Below are 16,321 nucleotides of genomic sequence, written 5' to 3' on the forward strand. Positions count from 1 at the left end.
GAGCCGGTGCGTACCTGGACGCTCATCCCCGGACAGAAAGAACCACCAATGCACCGATGTCTGAAGGCGTCTGCCACTGGCAGGGGGAGTGGTGGGGGGAGATAGGCCTCCATACCTTGGAGGGCCTGAGATGTCCCCAGAGAGGTGGCGTCTGATACCCGACCTGACATATGGACACAGACAAACAGGCACACACAGATACAAACATCCATTCCCACCCTCATGCTCTCATATGCAATTACTCAGCAGCAGGTAAGCGCAGAGCCCCTCCTGGTAGCCCTCAATGTCTACGTGTATTTAAAATTGAGAGGTGGGCAACGGCACCAGGGGTGAGGTCGTACACCCTGATGGTCTTCTGGATGCCGTGTAGCGTTCCCACCCCCAAGGTCCTATATGTATGTGTTATGAGAGTGTGAGTAATGTGAATGTCTAAGTTGTGGGATAAAATTGAGGCACAGGCAGCCAGAAGGGGACAGAGGGGGGGATGCCTCCCCTGCACCCTGGTGACACACCTTTACCCCAAGGCCCTGCATGTGTGGGTGATTGTGGTGGAGCGGGAAGAGGGAGGCAGCTGGAGATGGGGAGGGAAGGAAGGGAGGGGCAAGGGGGCCCAAGCCCATCCGGACCGGGGCCCAGTTCAGCAGCGCCGCCCGGCCCCACAGAGCCCAGGACGGCCCACCCGATCCCACCACAGAGAAAACTGCACCCACCCCGTCATACACTCATCCTCCAGACAACACAAGACATAGACACCCAGGCTGAGTTCTTCCTCCACCTCTCCTGTATCTCCCCCACCTGCAGAGTGAGTTCCTGGAGAGAGGAGACCTCCTGCAAGATGTAACAGCCTCCCCCACCAGTCTTCCATACAAACGTTAGACATGCAAACACTCAACACAGCAACACTGAAAGCATTTGAGTGTAAATTTCATTCAAATCAAACTTTATACACAATTACAATAATGGAAAAAAGTCTAAATATTAAAACACTACAACCGCCGAAAAAACAAATAAAACCAATCACAATCAACATCAAAATATGATCATAGAAAAATAGAAGAAGATGATGACAGCTCCAGCACCGCCCACGACCCTGAAAAGGAGAGGTGGAAGCAAACGGATGGATGGAAAAATAGAAGAGACATATCATACAATTCATATACGTTCATGTGATATCTTTGGGTTCAAAAACCCAATAACCTTGAATCCTTCTTTTAAATTACATTTAAATTTCAGCTGGCAGCAAAGAAATTAATCAGAAATGAACCACAATTAATCTGCAGCTTCATCAATGTGATGCTGAGTTTCTGACTGAAATTCAGTCTGAACATGTCTGACTCTGTGAAACAGTCAGAGTGTTTCTCTATCAGCAGGAGCCTCTTTACACTCAGCTTCACACAGACGAGCTGAGGAACGATCAAGCAAACTTCTTCTTCTGTCATTTTTAACAGCAGCTTGCATCCAAAGATGTTGCACTACTGCCATCTCCTGGCTTTTACTCTTACTTCTCTTCCAGATCCTCAGATCCTCTTGATGACATCAGTATTTCTCAAAAATGAAAAACCACTCCTTTCACCTCATCAGGACTTAACTGATTAACCACTTTTTCAAACGTAAGTTTCATTTCACCACCAGTTCCCACCCTCAACACTCTCCTTTGACTTCTAGACTTCCTGCAACTAATAACCACATGTTCAACCGTCTCCATAGCATTACACCATCACATAACCCAGTCGGATGTTTCCCCATCATAAAAAGAGAACCATTCAGAAAGCAATGACCTGTTTGTATTCTCCTGCTGCCTATTTAACCCACTACTCCTCTTAACTTCTATTGTGTTTTGTACCCCATGTCTCCCTTTTGTTCCATTATCCCATGCCATTCTCCAGAAGTTCTTACTTTATGTCCAAACTATTCTTTTCCCTCAGATTTCAACAATGGTATCTGCACATCTATGTCTACTTTTTTTAACAGCTGCTTTAGCCAACCTATCTGCTCTTTCATTACCCACAATACCTCGGTTGAGGGGGTCAGACCAGCACCGTCTCTTTCAGCACACATGGATATTTCATCAGTCTCATAGACACTGAGAACAATTTGTGTATGAGACTAAAGAAACAGTCCACACATAATTGAACAAAAGGCCTCTAAAGTTCTGTGGTTGCCACATTTCCGCATGACTGTTTAATTACAGCAAAAACCATCATTATAATGATCTTGATTGATATTGTAATCTCAGTTTTCAACACAATTGTTCATTAACTTAAACAATGTTACAAGATAAATATATATTCTTAGTGCTTATTTTCTGATTAGATGGTTTTATGTATTTTAATAAGAGAGGCCTTTATAAACCAAGCCCAGACGTGAGACAAAAACTAGTTCAGAGGGTGACAGGTCACCTAGCAACAGAGGCTTTAGTAAGGGGAGGTTAAGAAACAGGAAGTTTAGTGCAGAGCTGCAGAGGCGTATTAATAAAATACAGAAAACCAGACAGAAAAAGCGGAACTAAGTAACACGCTGACGCTGACGCTGGTTAAGTGGAGCTGTGGTGAGCACTTTTAAATTAATATAGGGCCTAGAAATTTGACCGTTATCGGTGACGGCGTTCCCAGTTGATTGACCAGCAAGGTTGGACCTGGGCTTAGACGCTTTTAAATTTGTCAAAATTGTGTAAGAAAGGTCTGGTATCAGTAGAAGGGGGCATAAGGGTTGGACCCGGGCGTTGGATGCCAGAAAACCCCCGTAGGGATCATGGTGTTTGTGTCTGTGTGTACTTGGGTTGTCTGATTATTGTGTATTGCTGCAAGTGTGCAAGAATTCTGCTAACCACGCTGAGGATTTTTATGTGATGGATGTCGTTTGGTTAATGTTTGCAAATGGAAAGAGCTTAGTATGTGTGTGTGTGTGTGTGTGTGTGTGTGTGTGTGTGTGTGTGTGTGTGTGTGTGTGTGTGTGCGTGTGCTGAGGGTGCATTCTTTTTATATTAAAATTAGTAGAGTTACAGAGGGTATATAGAGTGTGAACATAAAATAAGAGCTCGATTAGAAACGGATGAAAATCCAGTAAAGTGAAGTGTGTGTGTGTGTGTGTGTGTGTGTGTGTGTGTGTGTGGCAGGAAGTGAAGCAGGAAGTCTGAATATAGCTTGTGAGCTTGTGAGAGACGTTTCAAAATGAAAACAGAGGAATTAGAGAATGAAAGTGCTAAGTAATAGTAATGAAAATGATATTAAATAAATGTCTTAGTGTGTTAATACAGGTGCCCATGGACTTGCTCAACCTCCTGGAAGAATACAGCAGAAAAATGATAGATTAACAGAATTGGGACGAAAACAGGCTTTGGTTTAAAATTTCACAGCTTCACCTCTCATCCTGTCCTTATCCTCAGAAGAAGCTTAAAGGGCAGTTAATCTCCTGATGAAGAGAGAAGACAGACAGAACAACACCGTGGACTTGAAGAATTAACAGCAGGCAAAAAGACAACTGAAGGGTCCAGCAGCATGTATGTTGATGGAAACATGCGCTCTGAATTACAAGCTGGAAAGTGTACCAGTGACATGACTGTGTGAAACCACTGGATGGGACTGTCTGAGTCTCATATTTGCCATGCTGGGAGTTAAGCGCCAAGAAAAGACTGAAAAGAGGAAGAGAGAATGAAGAGAGAAGAAGAAACAGCTGATTTGGGCCTGTGTTTGATTTGGGAGGCCACACAGGAAGTTGAGAGAAGAGGGGATGAGGACCGGTGAGAGGTGAAGGCTGGACGTGTTAAAGTGACAGCAGAGGAAAATTGGGTTGAAAACTGAGGCTGAATTTGTGGGTTTAGAAACATCCAGAGCATCACAACAGATGTTTTAGTATTTGACAGTGACACCAACTGTGCCATGTGTGCAACAGCGAAACCACCCAATCCAGGACCCTCCATCACTGACTGGGTATAGTGTTTTTAAAAAATAGTTTTATGTTATCTACAACAAAGTATTTGACTCTGTATTGTTAAGGATTGTAATTTATTAAATCATAGAATTATTTACTTCATGTGTTTATGAAAGCTCATATGTTATTTGTTTACAGCTTCAGTGTGATAACTGCAACTGCTGGTTCCATTCTGAATGCCTGGACCTGACAAATGAACAGCTCAGCAGTGCTCAGAAGATAGAGTGGAAGTGTGTGCTTTGTGTAACCTAATTCCACATGCAGTGAAAGCTACTAGAATAATCTGCTTATAGTTATTATTGGTGTTTTGAGGAACACATGTGTAAAACACAATATGTATAACATTCTTGCTTTGAGCACGTATTTTAAGTGTTTCCTTTTTGATTTTTTGGGTTGATTTGTGTGATGACAGATAATGAATAATAATATATCAAAACTGTATAATAGTAATCTGAGAAATGTAATTTCTCACCCCGACCGGTCGAGGCAGATGGCCCCGCCCCTCCCTGAGCCTGGTTCTGCTGGAGGTTTCTTCCTGTTAAAAGGGAGTTTTTCCTTCCCACTGTCGCCAAAGTGCTTGCTCATAGGGGGTCATATGATTGTTGGGTGTTTCTCTGTATGTATTATTGTGAGGTTTAACTTATTATGTAAAGTGCCTTGAGGTGACTATTGTTGTGATTAAGCGCTGTATAAATAATGTCTAAAACTAAAGTTGCTACTTGAGGTGGTGTGTGAAAATATTTTCATAATAATGATGTTTTGAAAATTAAAATTTTGTGTGGAAATATATTTCTTGTTGTTAAGCAAATACTTGAATGAACTCATTTTGTTCAGTAATGGATTAGGTTATAATTTTTATCAGAAAACAGTACAGTAATTTTGGATGTGGATCACATGGTGAAGAGTGGGGATCACCCAGAGTCAGAATCTAGTGAGATAACTGTGTCACCTCTTACAGTTTTCCTGTAATCTGAGCTCAAAGATGAGAATATATAGAGTACAGTAGAGTAAATTGGGTAAAGTTTACTGTTAATTTTCTGGAAAACCGAACAGTAATTTTGGGCGTGGATCACACGGTGAAGAGGGAAGATGGCCTAGAGTCAGAATCCAGTGAAATATCTCCTCTTACAGTTTTCCTGTAATCTGAGCTCAAATATGAGAATATTCAAAGTACAGTACAGAAATTTGGGAATAGTTCACTATTTATTTTCTTGTCTCTGAAATCGTTCTGTACTTTGGGCTGTAAGGCAGAGGAGGAAGAGTGGGGGTCTCCCAGAGTCTGAATCCAGTGAAATATTTTCGTCACCTTCAGAAATTTTTTTCAAATTGGAATAAAAAAGACGATCAAAAATACAGTACAACAGTTTTATTTAGTTGGGGTAAGATCAGAGTGAGAAGACAATTCTTTGGAAATATATTGTCAGCTCTTACAGAATTTAACATTTGTAGTGTAACAATATATGATATTTCTAAAGTTAAAGTGGATTGAGCAGTAAAATAACAATAACAAAATAACAATGACAGGATACAGAAGAGTCGTATTTCTAAGCCAGTCGGCACCCGTACCGTAACTCGCGTAAGAATAGTGCAACAACATTTTAGGTGCGGCTGGCGGTGCAGCTAGCTTGACTGTGACTTCGTAAGTGAGGGCTCACTTGACCGCAGTCATACTTGGCCATTTTAGAACACACACTCACAGACTTACACTGTGCAAAACAGTCCAGCTGCTGATAAATGCCAGCCATTGGTGTGGCTGGCATTTACAGTGGGAAAAGGATAAAGGGTGATTCTGATCTTGATGTATAAGTCAGAGTCAACCCTTGTGGGCAGAGTAGAGCTCTGCCCACACTATTGCCTCACAAGTAGATGGTTCCTGGTTCAAACCTTTACTGGAGCCTCCCAGTGTGCAAGCCACAAAAGTGCAGCTCATTTCTTCTTTTTTCTTTTTTTGCACACAGAAACCCTTATTAAATATTAAGAACAAACCCTTATTAAATAACAATAGTACAGAAATGTTAAATAAGTTGAAATACTCAAGGGCCTTCCTGCTCCCATCTTTCCTTTATCTCCATGTTTGATTTTCATGTCGCAGCTTCCTTTTGCTCTGCTGGCTAGTCTGCCTTTGTAAAAAAAAACAACAACAAAAACAAAAACAAAAACAACATAGCAGGTTGAACTGATTGCTTATGCTTTAGGGGTTTTTTTCAGTAAATTTTATATCTAATGTCCTTTTTTATAATGGTTAAAAAAAATATATGCTGTGGTCAACGAGCTCACTTTTGGCGCCGATTGACTTGTTCGCACTCCAGGCCAGTAGAGGGCGAACGGCTCCAAGCTGGTTTGCTAACTACCAATCAAAGCAACAGGAGAAGAAGAGAACGCGGACGGTACAGTGGCGTCATTTCATTGTTCATTCATTGGTATCGAGGCCTACGTCTCTTTATAGGTGAGCTGGGGGTTTTGGTGTGAAGACGTGACACGACTCTTTATGTGTGCGATGTAAAACTTACGTTGTGGTGTTTATTAAAGAAGAAAATTAATTAACAGGCCAAAGTGAGTGAGTCTGCGGCTAGCGAACATTAGCTTCCTGGACGTATTACAGTCAAACATTATAAATAGCAGTGGATGAATGGTGAAGAGTTGCGAACTAAACGGTGTTTACATAGTTTAGAAATTAGGAGCAACACATACCTGTGGCGTTAGGGTTCGTTATCGTGTGATTAATGTAACATACGCATTAGTGCTAACAAGCTAGCTACTTTACGAGTGCAAAACTGGTGTTGACATGTCTCCACTGACAAATGAAGGCAGTGCGTAATATGAAGGTGGTACTTTTCCAAATACAGCATACACACACAAAAGTTAGCACAGCTGCTCAGCAAAAGTCTGTTTATGTCACTCAGCCCCAAAGCAGCTCCTGTCACAGCCCGGAGTTCTGCTCTTCTCATCTGCGGATCATTTTGCAGCAGCAACATGTAGATACGGTTTAAATGAATTGTGTAGTCTCTGTGTGTACACTTGACTACTCGAGTAGTCACACATGTTAGATCACCTGTGATGAGTACAGATAAGAAGCTATCCTGCCAGTGTCTGACATGGACATCATTCTGACCACCACAGACAGTCCACACGTTGAATCTTCTGCGGTCTAATAAAAGAAGCTGAGTGAATGATTCTCTCCTTTTATGTGACTTGATTTTGGCCTGTCCTCATTGATGTTTGGTGTGAACACATTCAACAGTTTAAGCAAACATGCCCTGCCTTGTTAATGTTTGCGAAGGCCTTTGTATTAGCTGAACAATTGCTTTTAGATTTAGTTTGTATTTATTTGTATAAGGTAGCAATTTCATGACATTGTTAACCAACAGAAATGGGAAATGGCCTTCACATACTTTTAGATCAATAAGTATGGAATGTGTTCCTAACAGACATATTTCTTGATCTTCTAGGATACACAGAATTCATCATGGTGAAAATTTTTATTGGCAACCTTGCCTGCAATGCCACAGCAGAGGAGCTACGGGAACTCTTCGAGAAGTACGGCAAAGTCACAGAATGTGACACTGTCAAAAACTACGGCTTTGTACACATGAGCAACATGAGCGAGGCAGAGGAGGCTATCAAAAACCTCCACCAGCACCAGCTGCACGGCTGGCGCATGAATGTGGAAATGAGCAAAGGGAGGCCTAAGTCCACCACCAAACTGCATGTCAGCAACCTCGGGGAAGAGGTCACTAGTGACGTTTTGAGGGCCAAGTTTGAAGAGTTTGGCCCAGTGGTGGAGTGTGACATTGTTAAGGACTATGCCTTTGTTCACATGGAGCGAGTCGAGGATGCAATGGAAGCCATCAGTAAGCTGGACAACACAGCCTACAAAGGTGAACGCTCAGGCAGGGGAGTGCAAGTTGTCTTCTCTGTACATGCGATTTTGGATTCTATTTTGCCGCCGTAGGGATAAGTAAAGTCCTCTTTCTGATGTATTACCACAGAGTATGGATAACCGTTGCTATAACTGACGAGTTAACTAAAAATAATCACAAGTTTGGAAGGTCTTTTTGTAAAACCAGTGGCAGTGTACTTGATGAATGGGCCCTGCACTGTCATTCAGTCACCTGCACGCTGTGCTGCACGTTTTTTCGCTTCTCTCAGTCATTGTCGCTTTAACGTGTTTAATGGTCGTTAAGAAGCTTTCCGTGTCAGAGTCCCCACGGTCTCATGCGTGTCTTCTCTTTCCTTACAAGGCAAGCTGATGAGCGTACAGCTATCCACCAGTCGGCTTCGCACTGCCCCGGGAATGGGAAATCATACGGGCTGCTTTGTCTGCGGGAAACACGGCCACTGGTCGAAAGACTGTCCAGTCGCTCGGAACGGTAGCCACAGTGACAGCATGAGAGGCCGCGGCGCCCGGGCCCTGCCACACGGTCTCCCAAGTTATGGCAGCTACGGGATGGCCTCACCTGCAGCAGCTGATTACATGGGTGGCTCTGCATATAGTCCGGCTAGTTACGTAGGTGGGTTGCCTCCACCTCTTCCCCACAGGCTTAGCGGCTACGCCTCTGAGCCGGGGGATCGGTACGGCAGCAGAGCACCAGGCTCCTATGCTGATAGGTCACCAGCCTTTGATCGTGACCATTTCTATAGCAGCGTCAACTATTATGAGAAGTACAGAGCTCATCCTTTTGGCTCAAGCTATTTTGAGGATCGGCGCATGTCCTACCTTCCCCCTCCCCCACCTTCCTCCATCTCAAAGCTCTCATCCAGTGTAGATCCCTTTGAGCGTCAGGCCGTGCCTCCGCCTCAAGCGCCTGCCGCATGCTACACAGGTGAGCACACCCCGACCAGACGAGCAGCTGTCCCATCGGCCGGCTTTGCCTATGAGCGAACACAACTGTCGCCTGCCTCTGCCTCCCGGAGCTCATACACAGCTGCACGACCCAAGGGTCATTATGCATCACGTTATGCGCCTTACTAAAGCCAGGTGAGCACCACAGTCCATAACGTTACTTTAAGACATTAGCAGTCAGCGGGCACTGACGCGGTTCTGTGTTTGTCTGAACTTGGACTGTTTTTAACGTTGTGAATCTTTTAAAGTTGTGGTAAGTGTCAGCACTGTTTCTCAGGAATGCTGTGCTCTCTTTCTAGGTCTGTCTGTGAACTGCAAGACTTTTCCTTTGCCGTCACTTCAAGTGTGATTCCTTCAGTCTGCGTTGATGTACGGCAAAGAGACTCTGTTTGGAAAATGGTGTCCGTATCTTCTAGGCATCTGAGATGCCAGTGGCCTGCAGACGACTCGTCCTTTTCAGCCATGTTCCCCTAGCTTGTTTTCTGAAGGGGCGATTAGCAAATGTCACACTTTGACATTTTTCTTACTCTGCAGGTTTTCAGCTCGGGTTTTAGCCAAGTCTTTCTTTCTTTACATGTCTCTCATCATTTGTTGCAAATTGTTCAAATCGGCAAATGATAATTTTTGGTCTTTCTTTGTCATTTAGACATATTCTTGTTCAGTTAATACATGTTTTGTTTTTTAAGATTGCATGAAGCGTACCTCATTCCACATAATGGCATAGGTTACCTGTTGCACAGAAGAATTGGATCTTGCCCTTTCACACATTTGACATGTGTGTCAGTAAAAGGAATTTGGATAAAGAGAAAAAAGTGTTACAAATGATCATCATTGCTGCAGCGGGCGGTAACTCTCAATGTGTATTTTATCACAGGTAAAGCCAGACGTGTGGAATCGAATGGTGCAGCGTTTCCCTCTGTAGTGGATTAAAAGGCTAAAGGCAGCAGCAGGGAAATGGATGTGTGTGCAGTCTGGCGTTTAGTTAGCATTTACAGAGGGATACTTTGAGTTTAAACCAAAGTTAAGCCTGGAGATCATAAACATTCCAGCTTTTTTCTCATTTAAATGTGTCTGTTGGGTTCTGCTATTTGTTCATTTTCTAATAATTGAGGTGTCTGCTGGGCTAAAATTCTTCAACTAAGTGACACCAAAGTGAGACTGCTAGCTGATATGGATTGTGCAACTGACAAACGGTTTTCTTCCCGATGATAGTGGTGCTGACTGCCTGTAGCCAACAACAGAAATGAGCCACGATGTGTGAGATCTCTATTGTATCCATGTAACACTGAGTAGGAACAAGTCTGTGGGGGGACGGAGCAGAGCTGTAGAAGTTGTGAGGCACGTCCTGTGTACTGTTGAAGGTGCCTTTCCTTGTTTCGCTTATGAGTGGATTTGAAGTTTGTATTTTTCATACTAGCTGAAAAAATATTAATATACCTTTTAAAAAAAATCTGAAGTTAATGATTTTTAATAAAGCCAAAATTATTTTGGTCATGCTCTTTTCAGTGTTTTTACTTGAGTATGATGAATGCAGTGGTGTGGCTTTTGGTATTTTGTTCTAAAAATGCTCCAAGTATGAATATCAGAAAATAAAATCCAGCTATTTTTCCAAATAGGGGCTCAAGGTTAATGTTCAAGACGATGTCTTGTAAAAAAAAAAAAAGTCTCCATGAAAGGCCATTCTTCACCTATTTAAAATCTATATTTCTTTGAAATTCTGTTTTTTGTTTGTTTGTTTGTTTGTTTAAAGCTCTTCATTGATGTAGAGCCACAGTTGAATTAAACTTTTCAGTGCAGATTTTAGGGAGGAAAAACACTAACCCCTGTCTCTTCATTGTGTTAAGATTCCATTTAAATCTTAACAATTCCATTCCATTTAAAAGAGAGAGAAGTCACCGGGACAAGCCGGGAGAAATAAAAATTATTTTGACAAACCAAAACAGCCTTATGTGCTGAGCCACAGTTTGGGTCATGTGTGTTTTATTCTGCTGCGGATGGTAGAGTATACAGGACGATCCACTGTGCCCAAACTGGGATGGATCAGAACGAAATTGCCCCCTCTTTCGCTACGTTGTTATCAATAAGGTTTTCATATCAGAACATATTGGACGAAACGCATTGACACTAATCTGTATGTGGTAGTCCAGTTAACTTGAAAACTTTGCTCCGTGAACCGAGATGGGACCTCCAAACTCCAGGCTACAGATCCAGCTTTGAGTGGGCTGTGTGTCTCCGCATGAACGCTTTCAAAGACCCAAAGATATTTATCCAGCGACTGTATGAAAGAACCTTTTTCACTTTTTATCAGCGTGATTAGGTGCTAATCTTCCAAAGCAAGTCGGATTTCTTAAATGTCACTGTTCAAGTACTGATAATAATGTTTAGAAAAAAACTATTTTACACGTAGTCACGAAGTATATCCTCCATCTTGCCTATTCTCCTGCCTTGGTTTCCTTTGCTCTGCATGTGGAGACGCCATGGCTTAGCTTTCGGTGCTAGCTAGTCCCTCCCAAAAAGCGCTAGCGGGGTTAGCTGTATGTATTTGCCTGCCAACGCGCTAGCCGCCATTTCATTCTCCGAGGGAGGAGACGAGGAGTGCGACTTTTAACAGGTATGAATTGTATTACCCCGTAATTGCGAGGAACAAAAATCGGTTGCGAAAATGACCCAGTGCACCACAGTTCCAGCTGCTCCAGAAGTGTTTGCTGTAAAAGAGATCTGCTAATCCAACATCCAAGCTACAGCCTCGCGACTCGTGTAGTGAAGGCCGCAGCCTGAATGTTGTGACGTTACGTAAGAGTAACTGACCAAAGCAGGCGTAGTATAGTGCGGTAAGTTTAAGTGTGTAAGTGTTTTGTCACGGTTTTGATGCACATTGTAATCAGATGAGCTGCGGTGATGTTATTTAGCGGTGCCGCTAACGACTTTTTTCGGCTGCGTGCTCAGTGTCTGGTTAAGCACCGCGCGGGCACTGCTGTGCTTGCTAATGGCTCGTTCGCGCGTTTCCTTTGGACTCCGCACACCACGCTGGTTCTTTGTAAACTAAACAGCCGATAGAAATGGCTCCGCTGAATCCAGTCCACTGCAGCTTTGTCTGTTGGTCAGCTCCTTCGTCAAACTTTAATTGTTGCGCTTAAACTTTTGCCCAAAGAGCGCGTCCATTACGTTATTCTCCAGTTGACGTTCAAGGCCCATACGGTGACTCGTTAAAGCTGAGTGGGTTATCTTTAATGAAATACTGTCAGAGTGCTGGCTTTGTTAGTATTGCTGCCACTCTATTCTGTGCGGACTGTACCAGTGTTGTTCGTGTTGACCCCATTAGATTACGTGGAGACTTTCTATACAGTTAACTAGTAGGGGTCCTCACTCCTACATGCCCAGGAAGCCTTGTCAATGGAAAAAAAAGTCCATAAAGTTTGAGTAGTGATTGCTCAACAACACTGCTGGAAACGCTCATTATTGCAGAGGTTCACCTTACAACCTTGGAGTTGTGATTTGGCGCTATATTAATAAAATTGAACTGAATAGCATTTTGTTAAATGAACTGGTAAAAGTTTCAATTCAGTCATCGGAGTCATGACGCTACTAATGCTGAAGTTCCTCTCTTCCTTTAGTGACGTGGACCCTGCACAATGGTGAAAATATTCATAGGGAACTTGTCCCCAGACACCACATCAGATGAACTTCGCTCTCTCTTCTCTCAGTATGGCAAGATTGCAGAATGCTCAATTGTCAAGAACTTTGGCTTTGTGCACATGGATGACAAAACGGAGGCAGAGGAAGCCATCCGCAATCTCCACCAGTATGAGCTGAATGGCCAGCCTATGAACGTGGAATTAAGTCGTGGCAAGTCAAGGGGATCCACCAAACTGCACGTTGGCAACATTGCCTGTACCAACCAGGAGCTGAGGGCCAAGTTTGAAGAGTTTGGCGCTGTGTTGGAGTGTGACATAGTAAAAAACTATGCTTTTGTTCACATGGAGAGAATGGAGGATGCCATGGAAGCCATTAATCAGTTAGACAACACAGCTTTTAAAGGTGAACTCTTGGGCTGGGCTTGATGATTTAATTAAAGTCAGATTAAAGATGTAGTATCAATATTGTTGTTATGTTGATGGGTAAATTATTGCTCAAATGCAGGTGAGTAAAAAGAACTAAGGTAAGTTTTAATAGACAATTCCAACATCATTTTAAAGCTGGTATCCGTAATGTCTTTGGTAATATCCGCCTGTGTTGTGGACTTAAAGGGACACAGACTGGAATTTATGACTCACTCGTCAGGTAAACACCTGTTGTGTGGTTATTCCAAGTATTTGATTTGAAGTACATAGAGTGTACAAATCGTACCAAATGCATAGTCCCATTAAGGGCAGGATTAAAACGGACATGACGTAGTCCTGTTCGTAGAACGTGGTGTTTGACACGCATTTATTCGCAGGATCATAAATCTCGGGTTGCGCCGGTGAGATCCACGTCCGCACCACGGGTACAAGTTGAAATTGACGCTCACTGATCACATCGTATTAGTTACCTGTTGTGTTTTCGGTGGTTTAAGAAGCGTTTCAAGTTACGGATTTCAGCTTTAATAACCATATTTTTAGTGCTCAAATCATTAGGTATGTCTTCTTGCTACTGTTGAGATACAATGCAGCCTTTTAGCTGATTGATACAGGCAGGAAATATGAATGCAGGTATAAATCCTTATTGAGTCTTTTCTTTTTAAGGCAAACTGATGAGCGTGAAGCTTTCGACTAGCCGCCTGCGTACTGCGCCGGGAATGGGAGACAGATCGGGTTGTTATCGTTGCGGGCAGGAAGGCCACTGGTCCAAAGAATGCCCTCTTGACCAAAATGGCTACCACGGTTCAGAGCCAAAGTCTGATGGATACGATGCCTCGAGATTTGGCGGGCGGGGTCGCAGCAGGGGTTATCATCCGGACTTCAGTGGCGAACCAGATTACGGTGGCAGCTATGCTCCTGTGCACGGTTTTTCCCGAGGTTCCGGTCACAGCAGCAACATGGCAGGGTACAGAAGAGGTGCAGGCTATGAGGGTGCAATGAGGTATGGGCCACACCCGGGGTATGGTGTAAATGCTGCTGCAGAACATAGCATGGCTCAGATGTATGGCGGCGAGGCAGCATACAGGGGCAACGGCTCACTCTATGGCGCGTTCCCAGCCTACCCGGTGCGACGGTCGCCTTACGAGGAAAGAGATCCGTACGGGGTTGTGGACTACTACGAGAAGTACAGGGCCAATACTTACGGAGGCAGTTATTTCGAGGAACGCCGCGCTGTCCCCTTGCCTGCTCCAGCAGCGTCCTCCTCCACGGCTATAATGAGAGAGCGTCTGCCTCCCTCTAATGTCAACCCATACGAGCGCCCTCCCCTCCCTCCTCCACCAGCCCCAGTCTCTTCATACTACGCACGTGACCGGAGTCCGATTCGGAGAGTTGCTGCCGAAGCAGATGGATATACATATGAGCGTTCGCGCCTTTCTCCGGTGACCGCCCTCCCAAGAAGTTCTACCTATGAAAATCCGCGGGATCCCGGCGCGGAGCGGGCACGGTATACATACTAGTGCTTGTCCCATGCAGTCAGGGCAGAGCTGATTTACAGTAAGCAGGTAGGCTAGCCGAAGTGCCATGTAAACGTCACACAGTGAATCTCATTGCTGTTGTTTGAAGCTAAAGTCAGCGCTCTGTATGTGGGTGGGTGGGCACAGTAAGCAGAACATTTAAGTCTAAATGGTTGGATACATTCACAATATGCTTTGATCTTCTTCCAGGTCCTAATTCACACTCCAGTCCAAACAGTGGCTCAGTTTCCCATCTCTCATTGTCTTGTAACACGCTGTGGTATAGCTGCAGTTAGCAAGTATGTAAAAGCAGGTCCAGCCTGATTCCTTACGTGACACTGCCACAACTGAATTTTTGCCCTTCTGAAAAAAACATACATAGCCTGAACACATTACATTAGTGCATGGTGCTTATTGTAAAGGTGAGTCTTCTGTTAATAGAACTTAAAGTGTATTCAGCAGCTTCTAATGTATTATGTGCGTTTAGTGTATTTGTGTTAGTGGAAGTATGCCTCATAACTGCAGCGACGGCTAAACAAATGTGAGTGCTTGAAGCCTGAAAACGAGGACCTTCTCTTCCTTCTCATGGTTCCACTTTTCTGTTCGGGATCAGATGAAAACATTTGTGAAATTAAGATGGGAGAACTTTTTTTTTTTTTTCTTAAGCTACATTGTGTTTGATTTTTTTTTTTCTTTTTTTTCTTTTATTGACAGTAGGAACATTACTTAAATTCCATTGATTTCCATTGCTATGATAAATATGAGATTCACATGTTCAACCTGTAGTAGTAAAGCATTGACCTCGGAACCTTTTTGTCTGTATTGATTTCTCACTATTAGGTTATAATAAAAAATCTGTCTAAAGTTTGAGGATTGTGACCTCTCTCGTGTGTGTGTGTGTGTGTGTGTGTGTGTGTGTGTGTGTGTGTGCGCACTTACTATAAGATGTGAAATCGACTGCAGAGTCCATCAGCCCGTGAACACACAAGTGAAGACTGGTGGAAGATCACTTTGTCATACAGAGAATGAGAAATGCAACTTGTGACATGAAATATGTCATGACATGATGAACATTGACTTGGACATGTTTATATATCAGAATCTGTTTGGCCAAGTTTGTTTGACTCCAGTTCAAGTTTTTTTTTTAATGCAAAAAACCTGTTTTGTTTTTTAAAAAAAAAAAAAACCCTCTTGCTCTTTTACAAGTTACATAGCTATAAATGGGGTGAACATAGTGCAACCCTGGATGAATCTTAGACACTCATTTTAATAGTGTAATACTAAGCCACTGTTACCTTGAATGATATAACAGTGGGCTATTTCTCAGTGTTCATCAGCATGACAGCCTGGGGGAAGAAACTGTCTTTGGCAGCTGGTTTTAGTAAACAGCGCTCTGTAGTGCCTCCTGAAGGAAGCAGTTGCAATGTGAAGGGTCTGCAGAGATGTTTTCTGGCCCTTTCCTAAAACTGGGCCTGTACAGGTCCTTGATGGAAGGGATATATCGGTGCTGATAAGCCTCCCTGCAGAGCTGATTGTCCGTTGGAGTCTGAACTTGTCCTGCTTCATGGCTGACCCGAACTAGTGAGTACTATTATTAATGTTGTTATGATTATGTATAATGTACAGTAACTTTAGTAATGACACTTGGCTGTGTATCTGAAGTTTTACACTGCCAACTTTCACACAGTACGTGGTCTGTCCCACCAAGGGGGAGAGAATTTTAGACCTACTGTTAGCATACAGACACACACACATGTGCGAATGGTTAAAGGAGGTCTTAGTGAAACTACAGGGCTGTTTTGAGGTGACAGACTGGGAGACACTGTAAACTTGTCAGTGAGGACATCAGTGGGCTTACTGAGTGTATCACTGACTCCATCGTCCCTGCTCAGACTGTCCATTGTTACCTAAATAACAAGCTGTGCATAACTAAGGACATAAAACCCCTCCTCAATGACAAGAAAAGGGGCCTT

At 43.4% G+C, this 16,321-nt stretch overlaps 2 protein-coding genes across 7 annotated transcripts; both read left to right on the top strand.

The window, feature by feature from the left end:
* The first annotated feature begins 5,574 nt into the window (after positions 1-5,574).
* Positions 5,575-10,581, top strand: LOC120737610 (RNA-binding protein 4.1-like). Of its 2 annotated transcripts, none has more exons than XM_040038415.1 (4): positions 5,575-6,376; positions 7,380-7,808; positions 8,172-8,908; positions 9,073-10,581. In XM_040038415.1, the coding sequence occupies exons 1-3, from the start codon at positions 6,154-6,156 to the stop codon at positions 8,900-8,902; spliced, it is 1,383 nt and encodes a 460-aa protein (XP_039894349.1). In that variant the 5' UTR covers positions 5,575-6,153; the 3' UTR covers positions 8,903-8,908; positions 9,073-10,581. The 2 variants fall into 2 exon arrangements, with proteins under 2 accessions (XP_039894349.1, XP_039894350.1); XM_040038416.1 differs by lacking the exon at positions 5,575-6,376 and adding an exon at positions 6,461-6,483.
* Positions 10,582-11,124: 543 nt separating this feature from the next.
* Positions 11,125-15,518, top strand: LOC120737611 (RNA-binding protein 4.1-like). Of its 5 annotated transcripts, XM_040038419.1 has the most exons (4): positions 11,125-11,384; positions 12,388-12,811; positions 13,498-14,396; positions 14,559-15,518. In XM_040038419.1, the coding sequence occupies exons 2-3, from the start codon at positions 12,406-12,408 to the stop codon at positions 14,349-14,351; spliced, it is 1,260 nt and encodes a 419-aa protein (XP_039894353.1). In that variant the 5' UTR covers positions 11,125-11,384; positions 12,388-12,405; the 3' UTR covers positions 14,352-14,396; positions 14,559-15,518. The 5 variants fall into 5 exon arrangements, with proteins under 5 accessions (XP_039894353.1, XP_039894351.1, XP_039894354.1 ...); XM_040038417.1 differs by having other exon boundaries at positions 11,126-11,384; positions 13,498-15,518; XM_040038420.1 differs by lacking the exon at positions 13,498-14,396 and having other exon boundaries at positions 11,129-11,384.
* The last annotated feature ends 803 nt before the right edge of the window (positions 15,519-16,321 follow it).

Source organism: Simochromis diagramma, unplaced genomic scaffold (assembly GCF_900408965.1).
Source record: "Simochromis diagramma unplaced genomic scaffold, fSimDia1.1 OVJJ01000413.1, whole genome shotgun sequence".
Classification (NCBI taxonomy): Eukaryota; Metazoa; Chordata; class Actinopteri; order Cichliformes; family Cichlidae; genus Simochromis; species Simochromis diagramma.